The 26,163-nt window shown below is 40.9% G+C and overlaps 1 protein-coding gene across 10 annotated transcripts in view; it reads left to right on the forward strand.

The window, feature by feature from the left end:
• Positions 1 to 26,163, forward strand: part of Smarca2 (SWI/SNF related BAF chromatin remodeling complex subunit ATPase 2) — a 166,149-nt gene that overhangs the window by 133,909 nt on the left and 6,077 nt on the right. For 6 of the 10 annotated variants that reach the window (XM_071600594.1, XM_071600595.1, XM_027954780.3 and 3 more), the window contains 4 exons: positions 5,296 to 5,513; positions 14,013 to 14,066; positions 23,473 to 23,578; positions 24,078 to 24,179. In XM_071600594.1, the coding sequence (XP_071456695.1) occupies positions 5,296 to 5,513; positions 14,013 to 14,066; positions 23,473 to 23,578; positions 24,078 to 24,179 (480 nt within the window). The other 4 variants (XM_071600601.1, XM_071600597.1, XM_071600600.1 and 1 more) reach the window with 4 other exon arrangements.

Here is a 26,163-nt window from a genome sequence, read left to right on the forward strand (position 1 = left end):
CAAGCAAGCATTTGAGGTGGTAGGAACATGTACAAACCTGTGGTTGTTTTGTTTTGTTTTTTTCCTTAATATTTGGAAAATTTGATTGATTTAGAGACTTTGTTCCTTCTGGTAAGACACATATAATATAAAATGTACTGTTTTAGCCATTTTTATGTGTACCTTTCAGTAACATTAAGTGCATTCATATTGTTGTGTGGTCCATTTCAAGGACTTTTTCATTGTCCCAAACTGAAGTTCTACTCATTGAACATTAACTCCCCATCCCTCTACCCCGCCAATCACTGTCCTCCTTTCTCTTTTGAATGGGATCATACAGTATTTGTCGTTTTGGCTCTGCCTTATTTCATTTTAGGGAATTCAATTTTGTGCATACATTTTGTATTGTGGGGTGCTGGGTGTCCACTCAGGACTTTCTGCATGTTAGGCAAGTACTCTACCACTGAACTACATTCCTTTATGCATTCATTTCTAACAGGCTACTTTCAAAGATGGTAATAATTAAGAAACAAACAAACTAAAAAAAAAAAAAACAACTATCATTAATCAAAACCCTAAGTATGAAATTCTGCATCCAAAAGATCTGCAGTTGGTTTTACCCTAAGTGACTAAGGTGGTGGGGCATCTTTGAGGGAGAGCTTTGTGTCTGTTGTTGTTATTTAATATTCCTATTATGAGAACATTCCTCATACATGGTAGTTTAAATTTTCTTTAAAGTTCTACCTTTTTTGTTTATGATTTCTCTTCCAGTTTGGAGGGTCATTACCTTTTACTGTCTTGCAAGGTCTCAGCAGGGCTTGAGGGAGGTTTTGCTGATCAGCGCTTGTCCTCAGAAAGCTCTCCTATGAAGTAATTGTCTTTAGAAACCAGTTTCCTTGGTTTCTCGAACCTGCTCCCACCCCTGCAGCATCTTGGGGTCCTCAGTAGAATTTCTAAGAGAGGAAGAACCCCCAACGCCCCCAGGGAGAAATGTCACTGTCATTGGGCAGTAACAATTGTGATATTTAAATATCTGAATTGGAATACTGATCTTCCCATTAAACATGGAAGGAATTTCCTGTGTATTGTCTGAATATCTTTAGAATGGCTCCTTTAGATGTTTTTTAAGGTGGTGTGTTCTGCTGTGAAGGCTGTGCTGAGCTGCTTGGTGGACTTGGAGATGCAGAGATGGAAACAATGCGCCAGAGTTGGCTTGTGGCTTTTTGTGTGCTTGTCCCTGTTTACCTATTCATAATCAGGATCCCTTCTGCTGTGGCATTGTGAAGTCACATATAATAGCACCTCATTACCCCAGCGGGGCTGAGAACAAGCACAATGCCTACTTTCTGGACCTTCCATCATTTAATAAAAGATGTAGTTGGTGTGTGTCATGATGACAGAGGTCCACGACTGGAACCACGTGTGGCCGATTCCCCGGGTCTGCCATGTGCTTTGCAAGCTGCAAAGTGCTTCCTCTAGAAAGCAGCTAAATCCTGCGCGACTGTCTCCTGCATGTCAGAACCCCCATGCTGCTTTCTTAAGCACTAATTGAAGAGGGAGCCAGTCTGCATCTTGCTCTTGCACATCCTTGTGTCATGAAAATGCCTTTTTCTTTTAAGCAAAATTGAAAGAAAGAAGAGAGAGAGAGAGAGAGAAAGAAAGGGGGGGGAATAAAGGTTGCCATCCAGTGGAGGAAGGAGTAATTTCCAGCTTCATTCAGGAAAACGCTGGCTGAAATATGCTTAACTCTTTTAACTTGGCTGGGGATTTTTTTTATCACCATATGGGGCTTTTTTTCGTGACATCCGGAGCCAAATGGGTGCAGTGTGCCTTTAAGGAAAGAGGTGCCTCACCAAACTTCGCTGTAGTTGTAGCACACCGTTTAGGTAGGGAAGGAAAGTGTTAATTTCTTATTTGTACACTTTTTTTCCCCCGACTTCCTTCCTATTCACTTCATTAAATCTAGAGGCAGTTCGGCATGGGAGCCTTCTGTATGTTGAATTAGGGCTCGCACTCTTGCGCAACACGTCACCAGTCGGAAACTGGGGGTTTGCTTCTGTGATTTATTTCATTATTGTGCTGGTAAAAGGTTTGGAAGGGAATTCTTTTATGGGGTAGTACTTTTAGCATTGTGTAGCAAGTTTTTTCTTTTTGTTTTGTTTTGTTTTTTTTTTCTCTTGTGCCCCCCCCTCCAGCGCTGAGTTGAGTCAGTTGAGCTAGTTTAATAAATAATCTCTTAAAACAAAAGAACAGTTTATCTCCATGAAGAATTTTCCTGACAAGCAGGAGAAATCTTACTCTACCCTTTAAGTGCGAAAAGCATTGGGAAATATGTAGTGAATTGATTTCCATTAGAAAGAGACCCTCAGCCATCAGAGCCTGACGCACTGCATATGGATGTGGTTGGGGTCTTTGGGGAGGGAGGAGGGAAGGTGTTTTGTAGCTCTCTGCATTCCTGCATAAAGCCTTAATTTAAGGGGAATAATGGTCAGTACTTTGTGTGTTTCCTTGTCATTCCAGGACCTAGATTTAATAACAATCTGCACGTATTAGCAATTGTAATAAACATCTTTCACTAGTTCTGTTTGCAATTTAATTTGTTTTAGCTTCTTAGCTACTCACTGATTTCTAGATTTAAAAGTCCACAAGCTTATGCTTTGTTCCTTTTTTTTTTTTTTCACAATTAAAGGGGGTGAGAGTAAAATAGTCTGTTCACAACTTGCCCCTCTTCCTTTATCCCACTGAAAAGAAAAACAATGAAAAATTTTACAGCATGAAACTGAAAGTGAAGTATCACAGTTGCTCGGGATTTTCTTTAAAGAGAAGAATAACATTGTTTTAAAATATTTGAACCTGAGAACATGCACATTGCTTTTACTTACATGCATCTAATGAAAAAAAAAATTGTCTTCTGTTTTAAAAATTGTTTGACTGCTCCCAAACCATGCAGCATATTTTTTTTTTAAAAAAAAGCACAAGAATGAGGTATAAAATACAAAAAGAAAGCATACCTTGTTTCTATTTTTAAAATAAAATTTGAATATTAATTTGTTTTCTTATTGGCTTAATTGCTAAAATTCGAGCGAGAATCAGAAACCACCTGAGCTAAAATCTCTAATTCTGCTGCCTGGAATAATAAGGGGGAAAAAAATATGATAAGTAGTTGTCAATATTAAAACAGGCTGAAGGAGGAAGGCTTCGGGCCTTGTAGTAGGTAGAATGAAACAGCAGATTTGAGTATCCACAATCCTTTCAGTATTAAATTTTCAGTAAAATAAAATTACTTGTATATGAAAACATAGCCTTTCCCAGCTCTCTTTTTTTTCCTGATCAGCTGATGAAGAGACTAGCAGCTCGCTGCTTTGCTGGCTTGTTAATTTTATCCCCACTAACTGTGATTTCCGATAGCCGGCCTGCTGATAGTGGTAAGGTAAATATCCTTTTTCGTTGCCGTCTTGAAGATTCAGTAGAAGTACATCCCAGGCATGTGTAGGTGTGTAACACATCAGAAGCCGGTGTTCTCCGTATTTCTGTGTGCGACTGGGTGCTTGAGGAGAGCAATACCATTAACTGTTGACAGCCTTGCATGCTGTATTTATTATTAGCATGTTCAGCCTCCAAGATATGCGGGACAATTTCCTTTTCTCAGTCTTCGCTTAGCTGCAGTGTGTTTAGCTGTATAGTGGGTGTCCTGCTTTTTAGGCAAATGAATATTAATGAAATAATGTGGAGCTTTTTTTTTTTTTTCCTCCTTTCTTTTTCTTTTTCCTCATAACTCATCAGCTCTCGCCTCCTTCATACTGGTTATCTGAACACTGTAGGATCGTGATGGAAATTGTCTTTTGATTATTAAGGCCTAGGCTCAGGCTGTCCCTGAGGATTCTGTCTGTGTGCATGTTGCTTCTATGGATTTGCACATTTGGAGGATGCATAGGAAACATTTTTTTAATCCCAGTGGCATTTTTAACATGCCAGGTTGTTTTGTGTTCTGTACCAGGTTTTCTTCACAAAACCTTTCTTTTTGCAGGAGGCATTGTACATAAGTGAAAGAAATTATGTCTGAGCTGTAATCACTCTTTATATTGATTGTTATACTCACATGATCATAAATATTAGCCATGTTTGGTGCTGTGGAGAAATGAAGGTAATTGCCTTATGATTAGAGCTCTTTCAGCTAAGAGAAAGGATTGATTAGCATTTGCATACTGGAGGCAATATTGAGAGGCAGGAGGAACAAATAACAACATCAGTTATTTTGTGTGAGAAAGCAATCTCAAAATGTAATTTGAAGATTTTTTTAGAAAATTTCTTTTTCCATGATCAGATTTTCTTTTATCTCTCTGTGTGTTTTTGTGTTCTTCTCCCCCCTCCCATTTTTCCCCTGTATTTTTCTTCTTAAGTTTTGAGACTTACCAGGAAAAAAAAAAAGTTTAAACTTCTGGGTCTGTCACATGGATCTTTTAGCCCTTTATGAACAGGTTTCTTTTATACCTGGTTGTTTTTATAGCTATTTTATTATCTCTCTGCATTAGTGCTGCTGGCTCTGGTTTAAAGCAAGCGTTTGCAGGTAATTGGAAAAAAGTGTTTGTTGTTTGTGAGTGTGTGTGTTCTTTCTTTATCGGGTGATTTAAGTGTGTTTACCAAGGAATGTGGCTTTGTACTTCCCGTTCCCTTGTTTACTAATTGCTACGTTAGAACAAACTCTGGATAGAATTTTGATTTTATGTTGTGAATCATGACTAAATTGATGTAAAACCTTACAGAAGAAAAGGTCAAAGCTTGTCTGATTGTATGGGTGTATTCTTAGGGGAATTTTGTTTCCTCACCCACCCCTCCTTGTTTGTTTACCTTTCCTCCTTACTGTAATGAGACAATGAGAGTCTTTTTGTCTCATATTGAGCTAAAATTTCATGTGGATTCAGTGATCTTCAGGCACTTGAATGTATAGATGTTTTAATTTTTTGTCAGATCTTTACCATGAGTGTCTCAGGCCTTCAACATATTTTGCTTATGAAACAGACTTGGTTTAAAGATGCATTTATCCAATATGGTGGTGGTGGTTTTTTTCTTCTTCCTTTATTGATTACTGTAAACTTCTATTTTTTTGCTAGTTTCATCTTATTTTATTTATTCAAGATATACATACACACAGTGTGTATGTATATGTGTGTGTGCATATATATATATATATATATATATATATATGCATACACACATATATACACATGTGTATATGGATATCTTAAATAAATGTATGTAACTGGTCTGGATTATTTTCCTGTCTTGAGTATCTCTCCTTTTGTTTCTGATTAATAGGCCATCGAAGACGGAAATTTGGAAGAAATGGAAGAGGAAGTGCGGCTTAAGAAGAGAAAAAGACGAAGAAACGTGGAAAAAGATCCAGCAAAGGAAGATGTAGAAAAGGCTAAGAAGAGAAGAGGCCGCCCTCCAGCTGAGAAACTCTCCCCAAACCCCCCCAAACTGACAAAGCAGATGAACGCCATCATTGATACTGTGATAAACTACAAAGACAGGTGAGTGCTTCACTCCTTCGCCTCCATCATCATCATCCGCCAGCAGCACTGGTGACACTGCCTAAGCCAGATTCATGAAGCTGCATATGTGGGTTGAAAGGTCTGTCTGTGTGTTTCATGGCTTTCTCTCCAAAGGTGTGAGTCACTTTGTGCCATGTCGGATGGCCACTATTGCTATGTGGTACGATGTTTCACCATGTATTATTAATGAGTTTAGATAGGAAATGAGTTTAGATAACAGAATCTTAAATTTAAACTGGAAAAAGGATCCTTTAAGGACCTCGGAAATGATACCGTTGCTGTCAGAGGGGTTGGGATGATAGAGTGAAATCACTTTGGAGGTTGACTTGCTAGAGAAAGGAGAATCCTCATGTATTTAAAGTAAATATGTCAAGTCTAAGGCACTGTTGAAAACCATATCGATGTTTCCTTGAAGTACTGTTCTCTCTGTCCTTCTCACCCTTGGGTTTCTGAGCACTTCTTTGAGTTGTCATCTTCGTGATTCTACATAGTCAGCCTGATATTTCAGCACATTCACTCTTTTTCATGGAACTTCTGGATATGAGCTGTGGGAATATCACTGGACACTTCCCGGGTCATTTTAAACAATGAATAATTATTTGAAAACCAAAACAGACATTTTAAGGTGTCCATCAGCCCTATACAGTAGGCAAACTAGTTAGGCTGCATTTTGGTTAACTGATGTTGGTTAATTGATTTGGTTTCCACTTGATAATCATGTGACGGTGTTTTCATTTGAAGATCGCATCTCATTTCTGTTGAAACATAGGAAACCAAACAGATGATTTGGTTTCTAAATTTCGTAGTGGTATTATTCAGTTTTTAGTTACCAGAGATTTTTGATATTAACCTAGGTGTTTCTCTGTACACCTGGATGTGTTTAACACAAATAAGTAAATTGTGATTTTAGTCTTTCACTGTGGTTTTGGTACACGCATGATACTAAGAAGGGAGAAATTGTTATAAAAATTCAGGAACAAAAAAGTAATAAACTTTCCACCCTGAGGTTTTATTGGTAAGATTTTCTTGGCTGTAAGGAGTTCTCAGAAATGGTGAAGGGGAATGGGTAGGAGAAAACCTCTGTGAAAAGGGTCAGAATTTCTTGCCCCTTTTGCCCACACAGATCTCTTAGGGTTCATGCTCTGTATTTAGTATTTTCCTGAAATTAAAAACAAAACAAAATCCCCTTTAAGAATTCTGAATTTGCCACCAAGGGTCAGCCCCATGACAGTGAGTTTGGATCTGCTATTCACCGACAAAGGGGAGTGATGGCAATCCCACAAATCCAGTCTTTGCCCAGAGTGAACATAAAGACTTCCTCATGTAAACCAAGAATCAGTAATTCTGTCTGCCAAGTTTCTGCTCACCCCCAGCTCTGCTTCTTGATTTCCCATAGACCGGAAGTTTGGATTATTACACCTTATTTTATCAGCCCCTGGTGTAAGGAAATTATTACTGAGGAGAGAGTATCACTCTGGATGCACATTCTTCTAGCTTTTTTTTTTTTTTTCTTTTGTCTCAGGAGAGTATAACATCTGTTTCTCTGACCAGATGTGCCTGGATATTTAACAGGCATTTTGTTCATTCTCGCAGAATGAGTCTGGGGGCTGTTGTAATTCTGAGAAGGCCCAAGGATGACTTTGGAGACTTAAAGCTGGGCCTCTGATTCCAGAGTGATGGCTGTGTCTTCCTTTAATGACATAGTAGAGGTCAGTCACTGGTGGACCATGTGCTGCCAAGTGATTGTTTTATTTTGTTTTTAAGGGGGTCATAGGAGGAGCAAATGCATTTCAAAACCAGTCCATAAAATTTGTACATTTCTTGTCTACCCAGCCCACCTTTTTGAAAAACTTAAAAACTTAGGGAGTGTGTGGCAGAGTGGGCACACTCTGCCACACACTCCCTAAGGCTGCAATCAACAGGAGTGAAGAAGTGGCCATCCTCTTTATTTGGGGCATGAAGCTGTCAGTTACCACCATCCTCATTACTCCCCACCATCTCCCCTGTATAGTGTGAGTTGCCATTCATCACCGTCCCTTTTCTACCTCATTCATATCAACTCTAGCTCCATAGCCCTAGAGTTTGTGACTTGATGGTGTACATGGCTGTAAGCTGACTGCTTTCCTAGAAACCCTCCCAAAATGCAGGGTAGTATAAGGTCTATCCTTTTAGCCTCAGTAAAGCATGGTATCCTGGCTTGGAGCACAGCTCTTCTCTTCACCTATCTGCCTGCTTTTGAATGCTGACTTTGGCTTTCACTAGCTGTGGGACACCTGGCTAACTGACTTGCTTGAGATTCAGTTGCCCTCTGGAATTGTAGTTGTGGATGAGTTAATATCACCTAGGTCCTTTAAACAGTTTAATTATTAATAATCAGCGTTTGAGACTGTGAGTGGTTAATCAGGTAGGTGAAGAGACCTCTGAGCACTGTGAAGAAAGTGTCCTTGGGCTGGGGTTGTGGCTCAGTGGTGGAGCTGAGCACACGTGAGGCACTGGGTTTGCTCCAGCACCACATACATATAAAAAAAATAAAATAAAGGTACTAAAAAATGATAACATGTTTAAAAAAAAAGAAAGAAAGAAAGAAAAAGAAAGTGCCCTTGCTGATATTGGTTTCCATGGTTTTATTTCCAGAAACAGAAAATGCAGTTTCCCTGGGACTGTTGAACAAGTCTTTAGTTATACTGTAGGTAAAGGATATTTAATTTTTTTGGTGTGCAGGTATTAAGTATTTTTCCCTTCCCTTTTTCCTGGTTTTATTTACTCATTTGTTTATTTACTTTTTTCTTAAGTTCCTGGGACTCTTTCTGTTAGTGCCCACGTTCAGGTACTTTAGACTATGTACTAAATTCCCCACCACTGAATGTTTCATGTATATTTCATATTAGTGATCCTCTAGAAAAAGCACTGACTCTATTTATATTTTTTATTTCTCTTACCAAACTTGGTTCTCAAGTAGGAGGCACTCGAATTAGGAGGGCCTTAATTAGATACAGTGTCATATTTTTGGTTCATTTTAGAAAATGCTACTGGGAAATGTACATCTCGCTGTTGAGATTTTTGTGCCATTAAAGTTAGTTACTAATATAGTAACTCAATGTATCTGGAAAAGAAATAACCACCTGCATTCACCCCCCCCCCCCCGCCACCTCCGTCCTATGTCAGGGCCCCGACGGTGGGTAGATTAGCAGTATATTAAATAAGAATTGCCATCTATATTTAACAGATACATAAGAAGTAATTAGCTCTCATGAGGCAGTTGTTCAAAAGTTCTTGCATGATTCTGGGACAGATGTGTCTTGATTTTTTTATAAAGACCTAAGATAATTCAGTTGTCTATTTATTGCTTTGTATTCAGTGTTGGGTCTCATTTAAAAAAGAAGGGTGCTTTTTAAAAATGTGACCCTGAAGAACCAGTGATTTTGTGTGATTCATAAATGAGCTGCTACCGGAGGTGGTGCTCGTCTGCTGCTACTGGTTCTCATCATTTAATTTCCCCAAATAGAAAACTTTATATCCAGTAGTACTGGAAGGCTTTGTTTTGACTTGTTTTAGCATGCTTTGTTTTCTGCTTTGTTAGAAGGCTTTACAGAATCATATTCCCAGTTCATCTAATATTTAACCTGTGACTGTTTCTTTGAAAAGGGATTCATCCCAAATTGCATTCGCGCCATTTAAAATTACCCCTGGGGTGAGATATAGAATAAGATGGTACAGAGTAGGGCTGGGGTTGTGGCTCAGAGGTAGAGCACTTGCCTAGCACATGCGAGGTACTGAGTTTGATCCTTAGCACCACATAAAAAAATAAAGTTAAAAAAAAAAATAAAAAGATGGTGCAGAGTAGGGTCTAGGGGAACTATTTCAAACCCAGAGGTGTGACCTATTCCTAGTTAGCTAAAGGTGAAAGAGAGACCTAAAGGCATTCTTAAAGTTGGAAAGGACTTTGGCTCTGCTTGGTCCGATCTCTGTGTCCCTCTGCACCCTCTGACAGTCAGAACTCCAGCCTTCCCTTGGACACTCACTGTTGTAGGAGGCAGTTCATGACACTGAAGGACAGCTCTGAACCCAGTAGTTATTTCCTACATTAAAATAGATCAGCCCTCTGACTTCTTAACTGTTTGTTCTACTTGTGCCTTCAGAGAGTGAATTCAGTCTCATCCAAGAAATGTCGTTTAAAATATTTATAAGCGGGCATCTCAAGCGCAGGACCTTTTTCAGATTGAAACACCTCCCTTTGCTCTCTGAGTGTGACTTTAGTCCTACTAGTCCACCTCCACAGGCACATTCTTCTTTTCTTAGTGTCCCATTTGAAACATGGCACCCAGAACTCCAAAGGTACTTTGGCAGCTGGGGGTGATTACCTTGCTTATTCAGGACACCAAAATTCGGTTAACAGGACGCAGGAGTGTTTTAATTTTTTCCAGCAGCCTTGACGTAGAGTTAATTTACGTTTAACACATGACTTGGTGAAAATCCCACTCCCCCACCAAACACACATGCAGGTCTTTTCTCAAACAAAAGATGCCAAGGTTAGCCTTGAACTGAGCGTTACCTTTTTTGACCTACTTATTTTATACTTATCCATGTGTTGTTCCTCCTTATTGCTTTTGGTCTCATTGTTCTTGCCTATTGATGTAACTCTAAATTTATATTCCATTTTTTGAGAAAAATTATGTATTTTTGCTTTTCTCAATTTTTGTCATCTAAAGATTTAATATAAATTATTGTTGAGGTATTCTAAAGGTCAGAGGACAGGGCTCTATGACATGCCCCTGAAAATCACAGCAGGCTGACATGAATATACATATCAGTAATCCTGCAATTTGATGAACCATCAGTCAACTCATAAGGTCATGCCTCCTTATCACCTACATTTATCTAACCTTTCTCAAGGTTATCAGGAAAGGCTAAAGCCAAGATACAACATGTTTGTAGCCTCTCCAATCGATCTATCAACCCAGAAACCCTGCGGAAAAAGTGAAATGAGGTTAGCCTGCCCTGGCTTTTTCTTAGAGACCTCCTACGGGTACCTAATGATGTTATTTATCTTTTCTAAATAGCCCCATGGTATCTGAATAATTTCTTCTAAGTTTTTACCAAGGGTCAACATCAAGTATAACAGTCTCAGGTTTTCTTTCTCATTTTGAAATTGGGACATTTTCTTATCTCCAGTCTTCTGATTCCATTTCCATTCTCTGTGATTTCCTACACATTATTAGCAGAAGCAATCTACACACTCTTTCAGGATGTAATTAGTTTGCAACTGGACACTTGAACTCATTTGAAGCGCCTTGATATGCTCTTTTTATCAACCCTCCTATCAGGAGCTTTGTTCTGCATTTATTAAGCCTTGCTTTTCCAATGCAAGCTTTGTTCTCATTACTGAAGAATCTGGAAGCAGAGTCTGAGTAGAGTGTCTTCACCTCCCCACTCTCCCAATTATATGAAGATGAGTTATTTGCAGGTGTATTCTTCTTGGCACAGAGTGTGGATGTCAGGTCCAACATTTTTTTTGGAGGGGTGAGGGTAGCAGAAATTGAACTCGGGGGCACTAGACCACCAAGCTTTATCCCTAGCCCTGTTTGCATTTTATTTAGAGACAGGGTCTCACTGAGTTGCTTAGCACCTGGCTTTTGTTGAGGCTGGCTTTGAACTCATGATTCTCCTGTCTCAGCCTCCCCAGCTGCTGGGATTACAGGTGTGTGCCACCGTGCCCAGCTCAGGTCCAGCTTTGAAGAGGGATGCAGTGATCACTGCTGGCACAAAGTGGGGCCACAGGGATGGCAGCCACGCAGTTCCTGCCTCCCTCTCACTCTTCAGACTCTACTCTTTCCCAGGCTGGGCCTGTGTTCCTCCTGCCTCTGATTGTAATAAGGCTGATGGTATCTCTAGGAATCATAGTAGGCCTCAGCTTGTTCTGAATTTAGCTCTCCTTTCATAGGGGGGAAATCATTCATTCATCCTGGAAATGTTTCCCACATTGTTATTTCCAGCCTGTATTGCTGAATCCAGCCACAAAGCCAGCACTCCAGGCATGTGCCCCTGCAAGTTCGCCACACAGTGGAGGGCAACGCTCTTGTTCTGATGTCCTGGAATGGGCCTGGGGAATTCAAGGAAGGCAAGGTCATGTGAGCCCCATTATATGAGGATACAATGGCCATATGTGGAATTTATGGTCATTTGGGGGAAGGGGGAATATTAGCCCATTATAATGACCTTCTTCTGAGAAAATAAAGGCAACAATTTCATTCCATTCTAGTACCTTTTATTTTTAGGATTTGGTGTTCTATACATCTAATTGTACTAATAGTACTTGTTTAACTCCTGTACATACTGGATAATAACTTGAATTATTTCCCTTATTGTAAGAGTAAGTTACTATTTTTGAAGGCCCACTTATAATCAACCCATTCTCCAGAAGGGCTAGACTCTGATTAAAACAAAATGTTAACTTGCTCCAAGGTTTTCTGTCCAAAGTATCCCACTAGAAGTGCATTTAGGTCTCTCCTGGGTTGAAGACTTTCTCACATTGATTATTATCATAAGGCTTCAATCCAATGAACTGTTCATACCAGTGTTCACTCTCTTTCTGAAAACAGTACCACACACGTGAGAACCAAATCTGTCATTACTTAGCATTCTTTGTTGTTTTTGTTTGGCTTAGAAAGAAAAAATGAAGTACAATCAGATTTCTGACTTTATGTGTACTCTTTACCAGAATGATTTGAAATTATTCTGTTAGAATTCCCTTTGTTCAGAACCTGGTGTCCCCATTGAGTTGTAATCTCAGACCCAGATCATAGAATTAGGCCTGTGTGTCTCTGGATTGAATATAAGCATATTCTGTAAAATGCGTGGCAGAGTGTTAGTCGTTCCCAGGTTTGTCTTCCTTCACTATTACATTTTCTAGATGACATGGTCTGGTTCAGCTTCCAGATCCTTTCGGCCAATACCATCATAAGCCTGAGGTCCCAAATGTGAAACCAGAAGTTTTCCCAGTTCTGGGCCTTATTTCTGACATACACTCAGACACAAGTCTCTTGGACATACTCAGAACCCTCTCCAAGGAGCTCCTTCCTCTGCTTCCTCAGGCCATCTTCATTAGGCTCTTTCACCCTTGGCTGGGCCCGGGACAGCTGCTGTCTGTCTGTGTGTCCTGCCTACAGTCCGTTCCTCATCCTGCCTTCTTTCTGAGGCACATGATCTGATCATGTCATCTCCTCTTACTTAAGAACTTTCAGCTGTGTGTGGTGCCTGTATTCCCAGTTGCTTGGGAAGTTGAGGCAGGAAGATCACAAATTTGAGGCCAGCCTGAGCAAGCTAGCAAGCCCCTGTTTCAAAATAAGGAATAAAAAGGACAGGAAATATAGCCCAGTGGTGGAACACCCCTGGGTTCAGTCCCCTGGGTTCAATCCCTAGTACTATACACACAGACAAAAATAACAATTAGAATTTTTAATAGCTTCCCCTAATATAGGAAAAACATTTTCACCTTCTGAACCTAACCTTGCCAGCTTTGTTTTTCCAGCGTGTTCCTGGTCTTCTGTGTGCCTTCAACATTCCAATTAATTCTGTATATTTGGAATACAGCATGCACTTTCACGCCTCCGCTCCACAGTTCTTGCTGGTCCCTCTCTGAATGCCTTGGTCTCAAAGGCAGAGTGAGGCAGCAGCTCTGTGGAGGGCGGGCGTAGGCCATGTCTGCCACAGGGTGCCGTCTTTGCCTAGAGTAAGATCTAGATGGGACAGAGGGTTTTTCTAGGATGTGTCCAACCTGACAGCTGCTCTCTGCCACCCCACAAAGGAACACTCACATCACAGTGTCAAAAATCCTCATCTGAAGAGGCCTGTAGAAGGGCGAAGCCCTCAGGTGGCAGCTTATTTTCATTTCCAGTTGAAGATCACTCATTCAGTGATCCCTTCAAAAAGAACAGAGTTCTAGGAAGCAGAGCTGCCTGCATAGTTGGTGTTCGGAGGCTGAAATTGGCTGATGCTTGGAACACCCTCTGTATGCTGGCTGCTGTACCAAAGCCGCTTTATCCTACTTAATGTCACCAGCCACTCTCTGAGGTAAGTATCATCCCCATCATAAAAGTGAGGTGCCAGATGCAGATGGGCTGACATCACCTTTGCAGGATCTCACAGACCTCTAGCAAGTGGTCACCAGTCCTCCATTGTTTCTCGAACCATGGATGGGATATGTGTGGAGGGAAATGGGGCTAAGGGAACAGGACAAAGTGGGAAAAGTCCAGAGAGGTTAGGAAATACATTTCCCCTCAGTTTTGGAGAATTTTGTATTTCTTCAGATGGCGGTTTCAAACATCACCCTGTGTGATCTTCCCAACCAAACAGGTAGATGAGGAGACAGGCTTGGAAAGGGAAATGAGTTCTCCAGGCGGCCCAGCCTGGGAGGAAGGAGCCAGGTGGGGAGGAGGATCCAGGTCTTCTGACTCTAGTGTTCTTTCTACTCTACCACAGGTGTAACGTGGAGAAGGTGCCCAGTAATTCTCAGTTGGAAATAGAAGGAAACAGGTCAGGATCTGTCTTGTATTCCCATGCCTCTGAATACAGGTATCCCTTGGTACAAGAATGGACCCATTCAAGGAATCAGCCTTTGGAAGCAAAATTTTCTGGTTGCCTCTCAATTGTCCCAACATGGAGAGTGGGGGGAATGCCGGCACAGATATTCATAGACATCTGTCATGCTTTTGAAGTTGTTTGTGCTGTGTTTTAATCTGGAAGCGTCTGTGCATGCCTCTCAAAGGTGGTGGGAACCATCTAAAAGTCGGCCCCCATGCAGCAGCTCAGAGATGGCTTTCCCTGCCTCCCCTCCCACCACAGCCTGTGGTGTGTGTTCCGTGGGTCTCCTGGCTCTGTGCTTGGTTTAGAAGCTTAATGCAGAGCACCTGTGGTGGCTTGATCCCGTGCAACAGGAAGCGGCGTGCCTGGTCACGCTGTTCTGCATTCTGGAGTGGATCTGGGGGTGTGCAGCCCCGCTGCTGAGTTGCCTCCTGTGTGTGCGCCGGCTTGGCTTTCTGGGTGTGACTGCTGGGCCTGCCTGTCGCATAGGGAGCTGAGCATTCTAGGCCAGTCTGTCTAACCTTTGTGCACCTTCGCTTCAGTTGGATGGGAAGCAGGAATGCTTTCCCCTTAGAGAGGTTATGAGAACTGGGTGATGTTGGTTGAGAGAGAGAGACGGGCACGCCTGATACACCAGGGTGAGAAGTTGCTATCCACATTTGAAACCAGCTTTTCTTTGCCCTTTTCAATCAGGCTGTCCTTTTTGGAAATATTGGTACATTGCTTTACCATCCATATTCTAGCTTTATCAATTGATCCCGTAACATCCTTTACACCACTTTGGTTTTTTTCCCTAATGCCAAAAGGAAAGAACTGAGGCTGTATCCTGTATTTCAGGATGAATACTGACCACCATTTATGGTATTCCTCTTTGTATAAGGAGTTATGAACTGTGGGTGATTTGTACCTACCTGGGCATATGTGGAGATGAAACTGGTGAACAAGATTGTCAATTTCTAATGGTTTTTATTGCTGTTCAGTAAACAATGATTAATGCTAGAAACTAACATACAAACCTTAGTGTCTACTGAGAAAATGGCCCCATTTTTGCCATTATGGGGGAGGGGAACAAAACTCAGTCTGGATTTGCATTTGGAAATTGAAACAGCAAACACTTGACTTTGTAAGTTTGGACAGTAAAGGAACTGATTGGTGGGCACATCCACCTCCACCACCTAGAATGGAGCCTGATGACCTTAGTACCATGACACAGGCTAAACACCCATCCCCATGAGCAAGGACCGCCCCAGATCCTTTTTCACTTGCTCCTTTTCCACTCTTCCGTCACGGTGGTCATGTGACCATGTAAAGTGGATTAATAACTTTAAAGGGTATTGCAAGCTCCCAATGTCATGCCTGGGCTTTTTGAGGGCAGTTAATATTACTGTATGTACTTAGGACCTAGACAAATCCATTTTCACTAAGTACATTCAAACTGTCATTTCCAGAGGTGGAGCAGGGGGCTTGGTGCCTGCCTCCTCAGGGCTTTTTGGAACCTGTCTTGTCCCTAATTGTCACACAGGCTTCCTTTCCCCATAAGCCTGAGCTGACAACGTGATGTTCAGAGGCTCTGTTATAATGAATTAACCCTTCCTTCAGAGAAGTTTTTTTTTTTTTTAATCCTTCATGTGTTTCACATCACTAAGCATTTTCTGTGTCAGTCTCAAGTATTGAAAATGGTAAAAATAAATAAATAAAACAGAGTGCTATAAAGCTCAGATGGAAAGAGCTATATGATAAGTATTGCAGGCTGGGGGTGTAGCTCAGTGGCAGAGTGCTTGCCCGGGAGGCACCAGGCAATAGGTTCCATTCCCAGCACTGCAAAAGAAAAATAATAATAATAATGCAGACCTAGTATGAATAAGGTTTATGTGTGGAGAGGAGCCGAGGGGTGAGATGGGGCAGGAATAGGAAAAAGTTCAAGTCCACTTGAGGTGGAACAGGAGTTGCCCAACTAGAATAGGCTGAGGGGGGTGGAGGATGAGAGACCATGTGCTTGGTACATGGGTGTAGGCAACCATGGAAGTATGGAAAGCAGGCTTCCTCTAGAGACCACAGATAGCCCAGTGTGACTAGGTGGCTGGTTTAAGGTAGCAGGGGGACAGCAGGGGTCAAGGCTGGAGAGGCAGAAGAGCCGATCTGAGGAATGCAGGTGTTATCTTCTACGATTGGGGTCTCTAAGCACCTTCAGTGACTGTCAAGAGCTCTGTTTTGAGGAGACAGACAAGGGACATGGGTGCACTCATGTTTGGAAATAGCACTGATAGTGGAAGATGGAGTAAAGGAGGCATCTGTTAGGGGCATGGTAGGTGGGAGAGGATACTTCCTTCAAATAAGGAAGTGGCAGTGGGTAGGAAGACGTACTCCAGGTATGAGTGATAGGCTTGGGGTACACTGAATATGAGCAGAGGGTTTAGATAACTTGGCTTTCTTCTCTGAGTGATAAGTGAATGGTGGTAATGTTTATGGGAGTGTATATGCAAAGAGGGTTGACATGTGTGAGGTATGGTAGATACATGTGTGCACACATGTGTATGTAGATACCCAGCCCCACATATTCCACAACAGGAAACTTAAATTCTCTCCATGGCTGGCTATTAACAGCCCTTCCATTGTATTGACCACTCCTTCAGGATCAGCCAACGAGGTCTTTTAGACAAAATTTATTTTTAGCATCTTTGGCACCAAACATTCTGTATTCCTTTAAATGGGGGAGGCAGACTGCTATGACAGTCTATCATGCCCAAGCACCTTTGCCTTTAGCAGATCTAATTAGATTACAGAGAAATTGCTGTGAAACAGCAGTGCAATCAAGTGGATTTTTAGGAAATTCCAGCTCTAGGTGAAGAGCTGTTCTTTGTTCATTCTGTGTATTAGACACTCTGGACCCAACATAGGTTTGACAGTTTGCCCTGTGAAGTAGTAGCCTAGTGAGGTCAAAGCCTGGTCCCTTGGCTGGGATAATGCCTCCCAGAATGTGGTCTTCCAATGTTACACCTCTAGCTCCCTCTTGCAGAGTCCCAATTCAGTCAGAGATTGGGGAGCCTTGCTAGGAAGTAAGCTATTTAACTCTGTTTCCCAAACTCCTCTTGACCAGTGAACCTTCCTTTCAAGGTACACCATTAATTATCTCTTAAGCAGGTGTGCTGTGGAGTACACTTTGGGAAGTACTGAATTAGAGCTCAGATATGACATTTCGTCCAGAGAGAATCTACTCATGGAAATATGGGTTTCAGTGCTTTATTTTGCACTCATTACAAATACTGATTCTTTAACTGCTTACTGGAGCAGGCTGCTGTGACTCCTGGTGACTTGACACTTATTTATGGTGCTCAGCCAGTTATACCCACATACAGCAGGTGGGTAACCCACAAATACACTTAGTCTGTCTGCTTTCAGAGGCATAGAAAGCCTCCCCTAGCTTCCAACATTACCCTATCCCTGAAGGCCCTTTTCCCAGGCTCTCTGCCTCTCTTGCTCTAGACCAGCACCTGCACTAATGATCCTTCTTGGAGGGGAAGGAGTCCTGGATAGAAATACCAGAATGGATTTTTTTTTTTTTTAAACTGGGCAGATAAACTGTGTTCAAAACCATTCCTTAAATATTTTGATTCAAAAAATGGATTGCTCTCAGAGAGAGCAGTTACAGTTATTTGGGTATACATGTTCTTATATTTTCACAGGAAGCCTCTTTTTCCCTACTTAGATTTACCACTCATATGTCTGTCTTAAGAGTTTACTAAATTGGCCATTGTAGAAAAGCGGTGCTCTGGTGCCTGCCATAGCCCACCCTTTGAACAAAGCAGTCTTTTGGAGGTGGGCACAGATGGAAAGGTATTTGATTTTGTCTGCAAAAGCTTTGTGCTTTTGAGTTTGGTCACAATTCAGCCAAAAGCTTCAAAGCATTTTTGCCATTAAGGAATGGAGACACAGCACAGATAAAAGGAGAGAATATTCAAGTAGAAGCGGGGAGCTCTGTCCTGACACTTTGGAAGGAAAGCATTCTTAAGAGACATGAGCGGGTCTCCAAGATGAGATGGCGAAAGTGAGCAGTTGGCTGCTCAGGGAGGCAGCAGCCCATTTAGCCGTCATGTTTAGATAGAGGACAGTGAGCATTCCAAGCTTCTACCTGCTATTAGGAAATGTCAAGTTAAGGGAAAAGGGGGAGGAAACTAGACGTCTTCAGTCAGTATTTCTAAAAGTCAAGTGATAGGTGGTAAATCTCAAAAATGTCTACTCAAAATGCTTGTCAGAAAAGATAAAAACTAACAACAACAACAACAACAACAAACCTTTTCTAAAGCTCATGTCCTTTTGCAAGCACCCGTGACTGGTAAATGCAGCAAGAGAATTCTGAAGAAATAGCTAAGAATTTTGTACAATAGGTTCTTATGGTTGCACTATCTTAGGTGAAATATTAATGTAGTTATTTTGTTTATTTGGCTTTACTGGTAGCATTAAAATGGTGCCAGTTGGCAAAATGTGCTGTCCTTGTTGATACAATAAATGTTGGTCATATGACCTTTAGATATCATTTATTTAAGAAAAATAAAACTGGATTCTTTACCTTGAGCATGTTTTTCAAGAAGGTAACCAAATAATCTTGAGACCAACTTTATGGATAGTATGGTTCTAAATTACATTTGATTATAAATCTTCATTTGTTGAGTTAGAGTCCATTATTAATGTTTGTTTATGCTTTGGCATATCTCCTCTGGTCCTTTTCTATGTCTGTTTAAAAACCATGAAGTTGTCCTTCACTTACAATTTTATAGCCTGTGGGTTTTTTTTTTTTTTTTAATGTCATAACAAGCATTTTTTCCATTCTTTAAAAGCACACAACTGTAGAATCCCTAGCATTCCATTTCTCTGGTCCTTTCTCTGGTTGTTAAACATTCCAGCTGCTTTGAATCATTTAATTAATTTAAATAATCCTCTGATGGACATCTTCATGTCTACATCTTTTACCTGTTGCAGCCTAGAATAAATGACAGAAGTAAAAGTATGCTTCAGAGTGTGCCTGTCAATGTGAGTAAAATCCTGGGGCTTTTCTTGCCAAGGCTAGTGGGGCCTTAACATCTCCTGACATCGCTCTAGCTCTGCCTCACATTAGCTAGATGGACCTTTTTTTTCTTGGTAACTGAGGAACATAATGTAGCGAGTCTGTCTTGATCCTTAGGGGGATTTTAACAACTACCAATTCCACAACCGAAAACAGATCTGTCCCCATCCTGCTGTTTTGTTGTTGCTTCTCCTGTGCTTCAAGAGCCTTGGAGGTCAGGTTCCAAGTTTGTTATGAATTCTCAATCCGATGAGATGTCTGTAGTGAATACTGAGTGTTTGCAACACCTATTTTGGAACCAACTCAGGTTTCTGAGTCTTCTCTGGATAAGGGGTTGCAACTGCGGTCTTGGGGAAGTTCTTCAGCAGTCTGTATTCAGCTCCGTAGGATTCTGATCCTGGAAAGCACGGTTTTTCACCTCCTACCCTGAAATGTTGACCCAGCTTTTAAACTTTTCTCCCCATATGATTTTCTATGTATGATTCCTTCAGGACTGTAACTTTTCTGTGAAATTCTTTTGACCCCAAGTGAGTATTCTAAATCATGACATCATTTTCTTATGGAGTTAAGAGAGTTACATTTTTACCTTTACTAGTTATTGTAGATAAAACTTATTTCAGCTTTGGTTAAAGATCTCTTTTTCAGAATTATCTATTTGAAATTGTCAGTCAATCAGCTTGGGCAGGTAAAAAATAAATAAATTAAATGGAGGAGAAAAAAATAAAAGACCCTCACCCAGTATCAAATTTCTTGCATTGTACTTTTGAAAAAAAAAAATAACCGAAAGACATAGCAGTCAGTACATTTAAGGAATAGGTTTTCTTAGCCGATCTTTAGCATGGCTGAACTATACCTAAAATGTCATCAATGGTAAAGCTGATAATTATGTGAAGTGTAAAATATATGCAGTCTCCATTTTTACAGTCATTTTGGATAGATAGGAAAATATTGCCTTTTGCTTTGTGGAGGTAATGGGAAAAAAATAGGTTTTCAGATGAAGCATAACAAATTAAATCTCAGTAGGGTATGTGGGTGGGCTGTGCATGCAGGGCTTGCAAACCATCATTTGCAAGTGGTCCATAAGCTTTTCCATCTCACACATATGACATCTTGGCATGTCCCTGTGCCTGTTCACCTTGCTGGAGAGACAAGGTGCTTGGCACTCACACCTGAAAATTATTAAATCCAATACATTTGTACTGCCTCCACACCCCTTTCTTAGCAGAGTCACACTTTGTAGTTTGGAATGGGTCATTGTATGAAATGAATCTGAAATCCAAACCTTCCGTGGACCCACCATGGGTAGCAGTGTACTTCAAAGTAGCAATTTATTTAGGCCTTAAATTGTGTAAAATAACATAATGGAAAATACCTGGAGGGGAGGATAGTGTTTCAACAAAATCAGATCACCTTCTGTAAACCGTTATACAATTAGTCCATTGTTTTATAGTTTAAATTAAAAAAAAAAAAAAACTTTCTGGCACTGAAAAACAGTTTGAAAAGCCTTTGCTCGACTCCAGTTTGAGAAGGAAATCCCAGGAAATTCAAAACTGTGTCAGGCTGCTTTACTTCCTCTTTTTTTTTTTTTTTTTAAATTTAACCTGTAATTTTGAATAAAAGCAAGTTACTGTTGCAATCCATTAGCAAATGTTTCTGCCACCTGAGTTCATTTTGTTGGTCATGTGAAAGCTATATGCTGCCTAGGACCCCAGATTTTCCTGAGATACCAGGGGAGCCACTGCTCCAGCAGGAGTGTGGAAGGGTTTGCGTACATGTAAAATATTTGCACCCTGTGGGAAGGAGAGAAAAACACAGAAGAATGGATTTCTGAGCGGTGAGGTACCAAGAGTTAAATATAATTGGGAAAATTTCCTCCATTTTTGTAGAGAATGGCTTCTTGATCCTGGGTTGATCATGAGGTATTTGAAGAAGGAAAAAATCATAAAGAAACTTCCAACCATGGAATGAGAGATGGACCCATGCTGGTGACCTGGAATGGGTCATAAAGAAGGGATTGGTCATACTGCCATAGCAGAGAAGTTGGCCAGTAAGACAAACTGGGGAGTCATGTCCTGGTGGGCACTTAGATATTTGAATAATAAAGAAAGCAATGTAGTCAAGACAGCTTTCTTGGGTGGCTTCTAGGTTTTTCTTTTGCCGGTGTCCTCTGTTCTTAGGAGGGGAGTCAAATGGGACCTTATTTTTGAAACAGAATAAATTTGTTTATTTCTCATTTTACAGTATTGGCACACAGTCTGAGAACATTCAGCTCTCTCCTTTATGAGCACGGATAACTCCAGACTTGTCTCCTTATAGGGTCTGGGAGTTCTAGGGCCCAGGGACAGAGACAGTAGACCAAGATTGCTGTTGCCACCGTGCCTCTCTTAGAGTTTTATTGCACTCTTGGTCTATACCACTTACTTTTTATTTCACCAGTAGCACAGTTGAAATGAAGGGTATGTCCATCACAGGTGTACAAAGCAAAAATGTGCTTCTAATCTCTCAATAGAAAGATGACACCATCTGTTGGCAATGTAGAAAATGACACTAAAGATGCCATGGAGGGTCAGGTGCTAAATCTGTGATTACAAAGAGGTCTGACTTTTGGGTTGATGCTAGGTTATAAAGAATGCTAATTATAAAGAAGCCACTCCGAGAAAAATGACTATCTATAATTCTTCCAAATTGCCTTTCCTATGTTTACCTATTTGAAATAGGTAAAATGTTTGTGTGTATAAATCTCAGAATGGTAGAAAAATATATCAGGAATCGTGGCCCTGTGTTGAAGGTGATAGTAAATAAAATCATTTGGGCCACATACTACATGGCATAAATTACAGAAATACAAATGCATTTCTCAACCTGCAGCCGGTGGGGGGCGGGAGGGCAGGAGAGTGAAAGAACACCTTGATTCTTGCCACAATAATGTAAAAATCCAATTCCCTAGTCTCCTTTTTACAAACCTCTTGTTTGCCCCCGATTTTAGTATTCATGAGACCCATATATGCATTAAAAAACAAAACAAAAAAACAGTGACCCAGTATAGCAGAAAAACTGGCCCATCCCTTTGACAGAGGATTTTCGGTTAATTTATGCAGGCCCCTTTTGCACTTCAGCTTTTCCCCTGCTGGTTGCTAGGCAACCACTTGAGTTACTGCGCATGCCTCTTTTATGATAACTGTCATTATGATTATTTTTTAATTGTACAACTGGGACTGTGGGTTAAAACAGCATATTGTCACTCGTGCTTTGCCACTGCCTTCCCGCATTCCCACACACTCCTGGAATCACCTGAAATCTACATGGCAGTGATTATGATTTTTTTTGTTTTGTTTTGTTTCCGGCTGCACAAAGGAACTAGAGATGGCATCATAAAGGGAGAGTGAAAGTTTTGTGGAAAATGACTATACCATGTATCACAAGCTGTTATTGATCTGAATAGGCCAAATCAGTTATTAGGATCTTGAACCTCAATTATATATCTTTGTTCCTTTAACCATGACGCTTTCCAATATTAAGGGATGTGAAAGGCTTCTGATGCTTTGCAGGCTGTTTTTCAAAAATTGCAGCATGCTAAGAATGTGTCACTTTGAAAGCTGCTTTTAAATAAACCCACCACAAATTTGGGGAAGGGTTCAGCACTGATTCCACAAACAGGCAGCATCCACATTTGCCAAGTATGTTTGTTCTTTTTTTTGCATAAATTGTTCCACCCAGATAAGTGCCATTAGGCAAGATGAAGGGTTTCCTGGGGCAAGTGAGAAAGGTATGCGCAGCTCAGTATGTACAATACTCAAGAAGGAACAAGACCAAAAAGATAGTCACGGGTGCATGCAAAAAGCTTTTCATCTGGCTTTCCACAGTATATTCTAACATATTGAGTTACTTTCTAAATATAAAGTGAATTTTTGAAGACAAAGGAGTATAGAAATAATGCCTGATGCATTTTTTTAACCAACTCTATTATTCGTTTTAAAATGGAATTTTTGGCTGAATAGGTTATTTAAAATATTTCTCTCATAATGAGAGAGATTCAGTCTGAAAGTAATCCCCAGTGCACTTCCCATATCTTATGTGTTACAGAAGTGGGGATCTAATTGTGTTCTAATGTGATTTGAAGTTGGCACAAGGGAGGGGCACTAATCTCCAGCATAGTTGTGGGATTTTCCTCAACTTAAAAAGACCCGTGTCTATAGGCATGGGATGTAATTTGCTTTGTTGATGTTTTCTGAAATAAAACCTCTACCGAGGAGTGCTTGATCTGGTTTGTTTCTGTTTGTCTCACCCATCCTGCAGTTCAGGGCGACAGCTCAGTGAAGTCTTCATTCAGTTACCTTCCAGGAAAGAGTTACCAGAGTACTATGAATTAATTAGGAAGCCAGTGGATTTCAAAAAAATAAAGGTAGATATTTTGTTTACTAACTTTATTCTTCAACTAAATAAAGCAGTCATGTGGATTCATTGAACTGTGTAGTTGGGGCTCAGCAGTGGTATCCTGTCTGACCACTTGAGATCTACAGAGGGCATGCCACCAGAAAGGTGGGGATGTCCTTGTGCCTTCCCATGCATGTTACTTACTCATGTATGTAACACGTGTGTTACTCATGTTGGGAGCTTGTGTTATGTTATGTTGCCTTTTATTGAAGACCTTTCAGACTCTCCCCTCCCATTGCTACTCTTGTCCCCCATCCTATGCTCCTCCTTCCCCCGCCCCACACACACCAAGGAACACTAGTGGGAGGGTGGTCTCAGTGAACCTTACCCCTGGGGCTGTGAAGTCCCCCACCCCTGGCAGGGCCCCATGCTGTGTAGACAGAGGGAGAGTCTGACTTTCTTAACCAACTAATAATTGTTGCATTTGTCCTCTTCTTCAATTTTTTTTCCCCCAAAATTTCCATCAGGAAAGAATTCGTAATCATAAGTACCGGAGCCTGGGAGATCTGGAGAAAGATGTCATGCTTCTCTGTCACAACGCCCAGACCTTCAACTTGGAGGGATCACAGGTGTGTCTCTAGTTGAAGTTTTTAACCTTAAGCGTGTGCCTGCTTTCCTTCAAGCAGATCTTTTAACTTTTATCCTATGAATCACTGCCATACTGTACCAGAAGGAGAGTGAAAAACTAAAAAGCTGTATTCTGTGCTCCCTGTGTAAGTCAATTGAGGTTTTGGCATTTTCAAATTACCTTTGTGCCATAGCTGTGCTGTCTCCTTGCATTTCCCTTCGAGGCTTGTCTTATAATTAGAGGAGGAATTCAAGTCAGTCATTTAAGGTAATGCTGAAAGCCTGCAGTACTGTTTTTGCTTTTATAGAGACTAGGTATTGGATTATATTTATCTTCATTTTATCATAACCTTGCATCAGGAGTTGAACATATCATGATTTTAAACACAGAGGCATAGAGTGCCTCTAATTTCTTAATTAAAAAAAGAACCTTTTTGTCAGCCCAATTGCAATTCTCTTTACATTCACTTCACTTAACAAGTCTAAGAATATATAAGTGACACCAAATTTATCAAAATAATGAGGAGAAGGGCACCTCGACTTTAATTACACCTCAGTTACTCACACCCTGTCTTAAGAACTCACTCTTTGTATTTCTGTCCTCATGCCCAATGAAGAAGAAAGAACAACATGACAGGTCAAGGTGGCTGCCAGTTAATGCAGTGTCACACCACCACCTAATTCCTTCAGCGGCTCTCCTGATCTTACTCGTCTGTCTTCATGTCAGTTCCATTCATCACATCAGAATGTGCCTTGAGCAGATTCTGCATTTCCAGGTTAATAGTACTGTTACCTTCACCATGGCATGAGACCCTCTGAGGAAAGTTATGAAAGGCAAGACAGAGGAAGTAGAAGAGCTAGCAAAAGGAGCCTTTAGGGAATAATTCATTTTCATCTGTAGGTAGATCTTTGGATTCTTTATGTCAGTACGGCATTATTAATTGTGATATGCATCCAGTTCACCATCTGTCCATTCTCTCACCATCTCACAACTGAAATGGGGTGACAAATGGCTCTTGCTTGGTTTTCCTTCTAATCTGCCCTGGATACTAGTTTCTTTCTCAACCACCTTCTTCTCCTACCCCTTTGCTGCCCACACCATCCAGATAACCTCTGTGGAGGGCTTTTTATAGTCAACCCCTAATCTCATTCTCTAGCTTCATCTCCTGCCACTGATGCTCCAATCAGATGGGGCCCCTAGACATCTGCTTTTCTCACATGTACCTCTACTAGCATTTCTAAGATCACTCTAGATTCACCTGCAGTTGTAAGGTATACAGAGACTCTGTGCATCATTTACATCTTTACAAGATGGTAAGATCCTGCAGAGTGTAGCAGCATAGCCAGAGAACTGACTTTGATTCAGTACAAGCTGCATCATTTTTACTCTGAACTCCCCACCTTTCCCATTTGTTCTTTCGCACCTTATGGTATCTTTCTCACCCTTAGGATCCATCAACACTGATGTCTCTGGCAAATTCTGTCCCAGCAGCCCCCTCCCACAGTGTTCTCTCTCGGTCCTTTACTTTCCTGCCGTGCTTGCTGCTGCTTACCACATGCTACCTGGCCACTTTCTTAAGGAATACATTTCTTTTTCCTTTATTAAAAGTTCCTTTTTTTCGCATGGTTGTTCAACAGATCCATAGGACTTTTCCCTTTTCCACCTTGTGGAACTGACGTTCTGTGTCTCTAACAACTCTCCTCCTCCCCTACCTTAATTATTGCTAACTATCACTCTACTTTGCTTGAATAATACAAGGTGAATAATCTCAGTATTTGTTTTTGATGATAGGCTTATTTCACTTAGCATAATGTCCTCAAGGTTCATACATGTTTGAGCATGTGACAGGATTTCCTTGCTTTTCACAATGGAATAATAATTCACTGTATGTATATACATTTTAGCCTTTCATCCATCTATAGAAATTTGGGTTGCTTCTAGCTCTTGGCTATTGTAAATAACATTTTAAGCATGTGAGAATGCAG

The sequence above is a fragment of the Marmota flaviventris genome, chromosome 13, assembly GCF_047511675.1.
Source record: "Marmota flaviventris isolate mMarFla1 chromosome 13, mMarFla1.hap1, whole genome shotgun sequence".
NCBI lineage: Eukaryota > Metazoa > Chordata > Mammalia > Rodentia > Sciuridae > Marmota > Marmota flaviventris.